Source organism: Sinocyclocheilus anshuiensis, unplaced genomic scaffold (genome assembly GCF_001515605.1).
Source record: "Sinocyclocheilus anshuiensis isolate Anshui unplaced genomic scaffold, SAMN03320099.WGS_v1.1 scaffold601, whole genome shotgun sequence".
Lineage (NCBI taxonomy): Eukaryota > Metazoa > Chordata > Actinopteri > Cypriniformes > Cyprinidae > Sinocyclocheilus > Sinocyclocheilus anshuiensis.
Window position 1 is genome coordinate 305,179 of NW_015536496.1, and position 11,555 is coordinate 316,733.

An 11,555-nucleotide genomic window follows, 5' to 3' on the forward strand; every position below is an offset into this window, starting at 1 on the left:
ATAAAATAACATTTTAAATAAATTATTTATTTTATTTCAGATACTTGAATTTCAGCTGTTTTAGTACTTGAAGTACTAAAATAACAAACTAAAACTATATATATATATATATATATATATATATATATATTAGAGCCCGTCCAATATATCGTTTAGCCGATATTATCTGCCGATATGAGCCTGTCGCCGATATATCGTATCGGCTAATATGCCGCCGATATGCCACCGATATGAAATTTTTTTTTACAGAACATATATCATAGCAAACATAGCAAATCCGTGAATGAATGTTCCGAAGTGAAATAAACTTCAACGGAATAAAGTTGAATGGAATTTAATTGAATTAAAGTTGAATAAACTTCAAATTTACTGTTCAGTGCACTGATGTCAGACTCATTTTGGATAATAAAGTTTATTGTTAAATTGTTAAATGCCCTGCCTCCATTACCTATCTTTGTCACGTCATTATAAGTGTTTGATCACCACATTTGAGTGATCATTGCAAAAAATGTGTTTATGTATATATATTCTGTTTATGTATATACTGTATTCTATATATAGTACCAGTCAAATGTTTGGACCCTCGAATGGGAAAGTGTCCAAACTTTTGACTGGTACTGTACTATAATATACACAAAGAATATCGGCCGATATATCGATATCGGCCTTTTTTTACTCCCTAATATCGGTATCGTTTTCGGCCCCAAAAAACCCATATCGGCTGAGCTCTAATATATATATATATATGTGTGTGTGTAACTATTACAAATTATAAAAACACAACAAAATGACTATAATCTTAAATAAAAGTGGAACTTGAAAAAATAAAATCTAATTCAAAATATTAACAGAAACTATAATACTGTATCAGTGATACTACAATAACACTGATCCATAATTTCATTTCTCGGTTTGTTTATTTAGAAAACAGTGAAAATGTAGAAAACGGTCTGTTGTCTTGATATTGGGCGTTGTTTTGAATAATGTCTCTGTGTTTATTCCCAGTCTCTGAAGGGTATACATAATTTCCGAGCGTCTGGTGATTACGACAATGACTGCAGCGCTCCGCTGACGCCGCTGTGCACGCAGACAGAGCAGCTGATCAAAGGTACGGCTGTCTGCATGTGCTTCAGTGTTTTACAGGATCTTCACATATGTTTAATAATTAGAATCTCCATCAAACAGCATCTTTAGCATGATATTGTATTTGTTTGTAATATAAAATTTATAATTATTTTAGTTTATTTTTTTGTCATAATTTATATTTTTATATTTTATATTTTAATTTATAATTTGTATATATTTTTTTGTTTTTAGTTTATAATTACTGTGTATAAATAATAATTATTAAGAATAATATATTAAGTATTAAGTATATATATATATACAAATTATACATTTATTTGTTAGTTTATAATGCTTCATATATATATATATATATATACAAATTACACATTTATTTGTTAGTTTATAATGCTTCATAATTTTTTTTATTTTTTGTCATAATTTATTTTTATATTTTCTATTGTAATTTATATTTTTATAATTTATTTCATTTTTCTAAAGTTCATAATTGCTGTGTATAAATAATAATTAAGAATAATATATTAAGTATTAAGTATATATATACAAATTATACATATTTATTTGTTTGTTTATAATGCTACGTGATATAGTCTTTATGTCTTAGTTTGAATTATTCTAGTACTCAAGCGAATGTCTTGTTTTGACCTGTAGGTGGCGCCAGTATAATTCAGTGCCACATTCTGAACGACAAACGACACATTCTGACCAAAGACACCAACAATAACGTGGCGTACTGGGATGTGCTGAAGGTAACGTTTACATGCGTGTGCCTCAACACGTGACCCATCCGTCCTGTGACTGCTTCGCTGTCTGTTTCGCAGGCCTGTAAAGTCGAAGACCTGGGCAAGATGGAGTTTGATGAAGAGAACAAGAAAAGGTTCAAGATGGTTTATGTGCCGAACTGGTTTTCGGTGGATCTGAAGACAGGGGTACGTCACGGCAGGACGGTGTTTAAACACATCACAGTGAATGTTTTATGAATCGTTTGGCTTGTGATTGACAGATGTTGACGATAACGCTGGACGAGAGCGACTGCTTTGCAGCCTGGGTTTCTGCTAAAGACGCTGGATTCACCAGCCCTGACGGATCCGACCCTAAACGTGAGCCGAGCCGTTTATCATGACAGTAGATGAGAAAGATGAGTTATTAATGTGTGTTTGTGCTGCAGTGAATCTGGGCGGGCTGCTGCTGCAGGCTCTGCTGGAGTACTGGCCTCGCACTCACATCAACCCCACGGACGAGGAGACCGAACTCAATCATGGGAGCGGTAAAGACTCTCAACTCTTATCACTCATCCCTAAAATCTGCTGATCTTGCCACGAAAAAGCACAGATGCTGGAATAGCAATCAATCAGTCCATAAAACACTGATTTTAAAATGTAATATTATGAAATAAATTAATATACATATATAAAATAATGTTTTTAAAATATATAAATCAATATATATTATATAAAATAAAATTATTAAATTATATATGTAATATTATATTTATTTATATATATATATATGCGTAGTAATTCTAAACTTGTGTATATATATATTTTTTTCGATATAAATGTTGTAATTAGTTTAGAAATGACAGTGTAATATTATTATTATTAACACATTTAATTAACATATTACACACATGTATATATACGTAATTAATTATAAACTTGCATATTGTATTTTTGTAATATAAAAGTTAATTAATTTGACAATAATATCCAAGTTTGTAATTACTGTATTATATAATAACAACAATAACTTTATGACTAACATATATAATTATATTAAATTATATAAATATATATTATAGCTAACATTATATTATAAATTACATATAATAAATATGTATATTATGTGAAATACATATATTAGTTATACATATTTTTTGTTTAATGGTAAATAATAATAATAATAATAATACTAACATATATAATTATATTAAATGATAGAAATATATATGTCTATATTATGTATATTATAAATTGCATATAATATATATGTATATTATGTGAAATACGTTTATTATACATATGGTAGATAATAATGCTAACATATATAATAATATTAAATGATATAAACATGTATATATAATATTATAAATTTCATATCATAATAAATATGTATATTATGCGAATTAATACGTATATTAATTATACATATTTTTTGTTTACTGCTAGATAATAATAATGATGATGATGATGATGTACAGTAATTAAATACCTGTATTGTTTCATAACTCATTTAACTTCCATAATCTGGTATTTCAGAGTGAAATAATGTTGGACAGGGCTTGATTTTATGCATTTATTTTTCTTTATAATTACATTTAATGAAGAAATTAAATCTTTTTCATGCTCAATATTTTCTGGAAAAAGGCTGATATTTCTTCGGATGATCTTGATGGCGTATGTCGTGTTTCCTCAGTGAACGGTGAGCACGAGAGCCGGATACAGAAGGGAAACGGATATTTCCAGGTGCCGCCGCACACTCCGGTGATTTTCGGTGAAGCGGGAGGAAGGACGTTATTCAGGTGCGTGTCCTCTGTTTGATCAGCTCTGTAGACGCTGGTGTTCGCTGATGAAATGACGTCTGTGCTCAGGCTGCTGTGTCGAGACTCCGGTGGAGAAACTGAGTCCATGTTACTCAACGAGACGGTCCCGCAGTGGGTCATCGACATCACCGTGGACGTAAGTGTCCATAACATCCTCTTCAAAGTGTTTTACACTTGTGATTTCTCTTATATAAAGTACACTTACAGTATCTCACAGAAGTGAGTACACCCCTCACATTTTTGTAAATATTTTATTATATCTTTTCATGTGACAACACTGAAGAAATGACACTTTGCTACAATGTAAAGTAGTGAGTGTACAGCTTGTATTCTCTTACAGAAAAACATGCCCAAATTCAACAAAATCCCGTTCTACCTCCAGCCCCATTCGTCCTCTGGAGCAAAGACGTTAAAGAAGTACGTGTGACGGTGACGTTTCAGTCTGAAGCTTCTTAGACAGAGACTAGAGCAGCTAATCAAGCTCTTACTAGGCATACTTCCAGGCAGGTGTGTTGAGGAAAGCTGGAGCTAAACTCTGCAGGACAGTAGTTTGGAGACCCCTGGACTATAGGATGCAAAAGTTGGATTTGGGTGTAAAAATCCCTTGATTTTTCTCTATAGAGAAGTAGATTTATAACTATAATTTAAAGATGGACCTACAAGTTTAATTTCGTTCTTGGTTTAAAGGGATAGTTCACCCAAAACATGATAACTGTCATCATTTACTCACTTTCAAGTTGTTCCAAACCTGTATGAGTTTCTTTCTTCTGCTGAACACACAATTTAAAAATAAATAAATACATTTTGAAGAATGTTGGGAACCAAACAGTTGACGGTGGCCATTGACTTCCATAGTAGGGGAAAAAACTCTATGGAAGTCAATGGCTACCGTCAACTGCAACATTCCAAAATTTGTTTTTCAACATTCTTCAAAAAAAGATATTTTGAAGAATGTTGGGAACCAAACAGTTGCTGGTCGCCATTGACTTGTATAGTTTTTTTTTTTCTCCCTACCATGGATGTTAGTGGCTACCGTCACCTGTTTGTTTTCCAACATTCTTCAAAAAAAGGTATTTTGAAGAATGTTGGGAACCAAACAGTTGATGGTAGCCATTGACTTCCATAGAAGGGAAAAACTCTGTGGAAGTCAATGGCTACCGTCAACTGCAAAATTCCAACATTTGTTTTCTGACATTCTTCAAAATAAGGTATTTTGAAAGAGATTTTTTTAAAGAATATTGGGAACCAAACAGTTGACGGTAGCCACTGACTTCCATAGTAGAGGAAAAAACTCTATGGAAATCAATGGCTACCATCAACTGCAACATTCCAACATTTGTTTTCCAAAATTCTTCAAAAAAAGATATTTTGAAGAATGCTGGGAACCAAACAGTTGACGGTAGCCATTGACTTCCATAGTAGGAAAAAAACACTATGGAAGTCAGTGGTGACCAGCAACTGTTTGGTTTGCAACATTCTTCAAAATATCTTCTTTTGCATTCAACAGAAGACAGAAACTTATACAGGTTTGGAACAACTTGAACATGAGTAAATGATGCCAATCTTAATTTTTGGGTGATCTGTCCCTTTAAAAATCTTTATTTAATTTTTTATAAATAAATGGCAGTGAAAAAGTGGGCGATTGTTTATTTTTATCATCCGTTCATGGCATCTGTTGCACGAACAATAATTTCAGCTCATCCTGAACACACTTGTTGGATGCCGTTGCACATCAGTATGCACGAAAATGTGTGTTTGTGTGCGTTTGTAGGGATCGTTTGTCGGCCAGTGATATGTTACAGGTGAGGAAGGTGATGGAACACGTGTATGAAAAGATCATCAACCTGGACAGTGAGTCGCAGACAGGCAGTTCGGCCGCAGAGAAACCCAGCGAACAGAAAGAGGAGGAGGACATGGCAGTGCTAGCGGAGGAGAAGATTGAGCTGTTCTGCCAAGACCAGGTATTTCATTAGATGACACCAACACCAGCGCAGTTTTGTTATTGCAGTCATTTTGATACTGTACCTGTCATTTTTGTTGGTAACCGTTTCCGGTAACACTTTACAATAAGGTTTCATTTGTTTTTAACATTAGTTTACTACATTAGAGAACTAACAATGACTGATACTTCTACAGCATTTGTTATCTATAATGTTACTCTCAAGCAGCGCCTGTATTAATGGTAAATTTGCATTACAATGCATTTACAAATAAGGTATTTTGAAAGAGATATTTTGAAGAATGTTGGGAACCAAACAGTTGCTGGTCGCCATTGACTTATATAGTATTTTTTTTCCCTCCCTACCATGGATGTCAATGGCTACCATCAACTGTTTGTTTTCCAACATTCTTCAAAATAAGATACTTTGAAAAAGAGATTTTTAAGAATGTTGGGAACCAAAGAGTTGACGGTAGCCATTGACATCAATAGTAAGGAAAAAACGCTATGGAAGTCCATGACTACCGTCAACTGTTTGTTTTCCAACATTCCAACATTCTTCAAAATAAGATATTTTGAAAAAGAGATTTTGAAGAATGTTGGGAACCAAACAGCTGACGGTAGCCATTGACTTCCATAGTAGGAAAAAAAACACTATGGAAGTCAATGGCTGCCGTCACCAATAGTAAAGTTGCATGTACAAAATACCATAGTAATGTACAATTACGATTGTATACTTTCATAAATTAAATAAAAATATAAAAAAGTAAAATGGCCCTATGGCACATTATTTATTCATAATTTTTAAGATGTAGAATTAAAAAATATTGTTGAATTTTATGCAAAAAAATGTACATTGCTCCGACCAAAGTGATTTGTGCTGTGATGAAAATCCTTTACCTGATTTGATAAAAATGACCCGTCTTTTAAAAATTGCTTGTAAATCTCTTTATTTTACTGTCTATTGGAGTTGATCTTTTTATCAACTTGTTTTCTTTCCAATAGCACAGGTTTTTTGTGTTTCTTTCTGGAGATGATTGATCATAGGCCTCATTGATCTGAGCTCATGCGTCTCAAATTAAAGATTAAAATTTCTAATAGCACAGGTTTTTTGTGTTTCTTTCTGGAGATGATTGATCATAGGCCTCATTGATCTGAGCTCATGCGTCTCAGTTTCTGAGTGAAAAATACATTATTTGTGGATAATTCTGGCTCAAAAACGGAGGCGCATGAGCTCAGAGGCCAACAATCAATCGGATCCAAAAGGAAATAAATAACCCATGCTAACTGAAAGAAAACAAGTTTATAAAAAGATCGAATCCAAGATTTGGTGATATTACAGCGTAATGTGAGATTTTATAAGCAATTTTTTTGTAAGCTGGTCATTTTAACAAGGTGAGAAAAAATTCCCCAAAAGTATTGTCAAAAAATAACAACATTAACTAGCATTTTTGCAGAAAAGAAAAACCAGAACGCAACATGAGGGTCAAACGCACCTCATAATTACATAATTATCCCATGATGACTTGAACACATCAGATCTGTCATCTTCCTGCGTATAAACTTAATCAGACATGATGCACGTTCAAAGAAATGTCGTCTTTGTGGCATGATGTTGTGCTGCTTTCGTCAGGTTCTGGATCCCAACATGGACCTGCGAACGGTGAAGCACTTCATCTGGAAGAGTGGCGGCGACCTGACGCTCCACTACCGGCAGAAATCCACGTGAGGTCCCGCCTCGTCTGACGCTGCCATGGAAACTCCATTCGTAACACTTCACATTCAAAGCACACGCTCACCTGCACTTCCTGGTTCTGTCTGACGTCTACGGGCCGCTCGGCTCACGCATGATTATCCGAGTGTGAACGGGAAGGAGGATCGGTGGAAGAAACGCTGACGAATGCCAAAAAGAGTGTTGTTTTTTTTTTAAGGTTTTTATGATTTTTTTCTGGGCATGAATTCTCTCTTGATGGATGTTTTTTACCGCCTCTTTCTCTTCTCATTTAACATTCCAGTGATGTGTTTGTTAGCAATGACATCATCAAATCCAGTCGAAGCCGAGGAACTGGTTTTAAAACAATCGTGAATGTTTAAGGAGCGCCGCCGATGAAACCGAACATCTGAGAAAGCTCCAAGAACGCCATTTCCCATGATGCATCTCTCTCTCTCTCTGTCTCACTAACGTGCTGTGATCATCAGTGCATCCGTTTTGTACATATATTGTAATTATTTTGTAGTCGACTTGAGCTTGAGTTGGAGATTAGGAGGGTTTTTATTTACGTTTCTTTTTAAGAAAATGTACGGTATCTTTTTCATGTAAAATATGATGACGGGAGTGTAGAGAGTGGAAAAACTCAAAACGTTATAAGCAGACATAGAATCAAATGTTTTTTTAAAGGAATAGTTCACCTAAAAATTAAAATGTGCTCATCCTCAGGCCATCCGAGATGAGTTTGTTTCTTCATCAGGTTTGGAGAAATGTCTTACAACACGTCCTCCAGTGAAAAAGTGTTCTGGTGTGAATCGGGAGAAACCTGCACAGATCAAGCAGCGTTTAAACAGCTCTAAACAAATATGTGGCTGGATTTTGATGTGAGAGACTACAGGAGATGCACTTTTTCACTGGAGGAAGCGTTATTATGGATTCGTATTTTAGTTAAAAACGTCTTAATGCTGGATTTGTTTCAGCTTTTGTCTTCTCCAGATGTTAACTGATGGACTGGAGTGCTGTGGATTACTTGTGGATTATTGTGATGTTTTTATCAGCTCTTTGGACTCTCATTCTGACGGCACCCATTCACTTGCAGTGAGACACTGATGCAATGCTACATTTCTCCAAACCTGATGAAGAAACAAACTCATCTCGGATGGCTTGAGGGTGAGCACATCTTCAGAACATTTACATTTTTGGGTGAACTAGTCCTTTAAAAGGAATAATTCACCCATAAATGAAAATTATTTACATATGCTGAAAATTTAAATAACTGTATGCTGTTGTAATATAGAAATACCTGCATGAAGATTCTTTACAAAAAAAATAACTGCTTACTGATTTAGAACGATATGAGGGCGAATAAACGAAAATTTCCATTTTTAGATGAATTATTCCTTCATCCAGATTGTTTGCTGCAAAGTGTTATCTTTCCTTCCTGTGCGTGGACGGGAAAATTCACTTAAAAATGTATATATATTTTTTTAATATATATATAAAAGCTATGAACTCTTGAAGGATGACATCACTGGATGGCAAAACTCAGTTCATGATTTTAATTTATGCAAAACAAAAACTGTTCTGCAAACGTTTGTCAATCATACAAAGATTTGCACAGTGTTCTAACGACATTATATTCATGTATATACTTGGTCTTAGTTTAAAGACAATTAAGATGATAATTATAGAAATACTAAACCATCAGAAACTAAATCAAAGAAGGGTTTTAAATCGTCCATGTCCACACCCCCTGTATTTATGCTTCCTGTGTTGATTGTAATTATATGCAGTATATTTTGGGTTAATAACCGCTTAATAAATTAACCAAGAATGAATTGGTAACCTGATGTTTCCCTGCTTTAACTACAGATTCAACTTTGGACCAGTTTCATAGGCTCGTCTGGTTATTAAAGAGAACTGAAATAAACCGAAATGATTGTTAATATGCATTATATTATTCTTTCATGCATTTATGAAAGTGCATTTAAAGTCTTCAGAGGAACTGTTCGTCCTGATAAAGGAAGAGCTCAATCAATAAACCCAGCGGGTCAGTACTTTTGAGGTTATTCTCTGATATATTCAGCAAAATAAGCCTAAACTAATGACATGCATCCTCTATGGGTCGGTTATCAGTTTATATATTATAATTATCTCTATATTTCTCATTTTCAGAAGCAGTAAACAGTGCCTGCGTTTGCATATGTCAGTATTTTAGAGGTAAGCATGAGGTGCGTTTCTCTGTTGATCACGCGTGACACTATTATAATGCAGAATAAACAAGGTCAGTTATACAGATTTACTCGTTAATCTCGCAGCTTCTGCACCAACTATACATAATACATTACTTTTTTTTTTTAAATAGCATTTGAGCAGTGTACAGTGTGGACTTTGGGTTTATATAATGAATAATCAGGTTATTTTATATGATGTATCGAAAAAAATAAATCATTATATATATATATATATCATTATATATTTGTATATTATATACATATATTTATATTCATATAATTTATATTATATATAAATATATTTTGTATACAAATGTAACATTTAATGTTAAATATATACATGCATGTGTGTGTATTTATATATACATAATAAATATGTACAGTGAGTACACATATGTAAACAAACTTATTTTGGATGCAATTGCAATTAATTGTTTGACAGCACTAATATATATATAATATATATATTACAATAAAAAAAAAGTTTTTCATTTAAATTATGCTGGTAATGTCTTTTTTCATTGTTTTTATTATTATTTTAATTCTTATAAAATATAATACTATTATTATTATTATACAAAAATATTAATGAAAATCTTTTATTTTTTGTTTTCTAATTCAATAATAATAATAACGTTATCTACATTATTATTATTATTATTATTATTTATATAAAAATATATTATACATGTTTACCTGCATGTCATGTGGCCATTAACTGTGAACATGCAAACGTGATACTTAATTATTAAAATATTTATTTTTTAATCTCAGAGGTACTTAAAGTAAGCATATTAGGTGAAAGAGGATCAGATGACGAGAACGTTTGGGAATCCCTGCATTACATGAAAATAAGAAATAAAGTGAATTTGTGCATCTGAAAGACAAAAGCCTTCCAAAGACATAATAATACATGGTTAAATAACACACGGAGCGATACTTCATCAGTAGTTGATGCAATGTTGCAATGTTGAGAAAACACTTCTTAAAACTGAAATGATGTTTTGTAACTCCAGTGCTCAGATGCGGTGTACTTGTGTGAAACTGGAAGACTTTCTGAATGTATATAAGCAGTAGGATATTGTAGAAAGGAACATTTCAAACATGAAAAAGGAATTAGGGAGAATCAATCAATTCTGAATCATTTATTGCTATTGTGTGAATAATATGTAATCAATAAAAAGTAACTGTAGTCTGATTCCGAGTATTATAAAATGTAATTTAATCTTAATTTTTGGAATCTGATTACATAATCCAGATTACATGTAATCAGTTACTACCCAGCTCTGTCAGCAGATATTTTTTTCCTGCTTTTAAACAAAAAGTCACTTCATTTTGACAGATTTTTCAGAAAAGACAATATCTATGTTAACAAGACCTCATATATCTCTGTTATTTTGCTTCTCGAGTAAATGCATCTTAATGTTTAGATATTTGTAATGGAAAACAAGACAAAGTTACTGGGGAAGAACATGTTTTGGAGTGTTGGAACTGATCCAGAAGGATCTTGATGGGAATTTTCTTTAAGGAAAAACCTTAAAACCCGTATTTTTACAATATACCAATCCAAGCAGGGTGGAGATAAACATGAAAAACCTTCAGGTCACATACTATTTGTGTCTAATTAAATGCAATAATGACTAAACCAGCTGTAAATGTGGAACCTCTGCATCAAACCCATCCTGAACTACTAAAGTCGAGCCAGGTGTGCTCATGAATATTAATCAGTCCTTGAGGACGCTACTGAAGCGTGTCGGATGTGCTCATTAATATTCATTCGAATGTCTTCCTGTTAGCCAATCGCGTCTGAGCGTCTCATGACGTAAAGCCTTCGCCATAATAAAAATCGTACTTTTTTTTTTTTTTTTACTCCTTCTGCTTAATTACCTCAAAGAAAAAAAACGAAATATAACAGTGTGGGATAAAACAACAAAATGATTCGTGGATTCGCAACCAGACGTGAGTAATCAATTTCAGAAGATCGCTAGGGATCAATAACACAGTCGCCGCTGTGTGTGTGATTATTATTCCTGCGCAGGTGTTCGC

At 33.3% G+C, this 11,555-nt stretch overlaps 1 protein-coding gene across 1 annotated transcript in view; it reads left to right on the forward strand.

The window, feature by feature from the left end:
* Positions 1-7,971, forward strand: part of LOC107686824 (WD repeat-containing protein 48-like) — a 14,928-nt gene extending 6,957 nt beyond the window's left edge. Inside the window, exons 10-20 of the mRNA XM_016483965.1 lie at positions 1,006-1,108; positions 1,738-1,835; positions 1,908-2,015; positions 2,090-2,186; positions 2,255-2,353; positions 3,502-3,607; positions 3,677-3,764; positions 3,836-3,847; positions 3,969-4,045; positions 5,400-5,589; positions 7,201-7,971. Of these exons, the coding sequence (XP_016339451.1) occupies positions 1,006-1,108; positions 1,738-1,835; positions 1,908-2,015; positions 2,090-2,186; positions 2,255-2,353; positions 3,502-3,607; positions 3,677-3,764; positions 3,836-3,847; positions 3,969-4,045; positions 5,400-5,589; positions 7,201-7,296 (1,074 nt within the window). The 3' untranslated portion in view covers positions 7,297-7,971. The remainder of the gene's footprint in view (positions 1-1,005; positions 1,109-1,737; positions 1,836-1,907; positions 2,016-2,089; positions 2,187-2,254; positions 2,354-3,501; positions 3,608-3,676; positions 3,765-3,835; positions 3,848-3,968; positions 4,046-5,399; positions 5,590-7,200) is intronic.
* Positions 7,972-11,555: the final 3,584 nt, after the last annotated feature.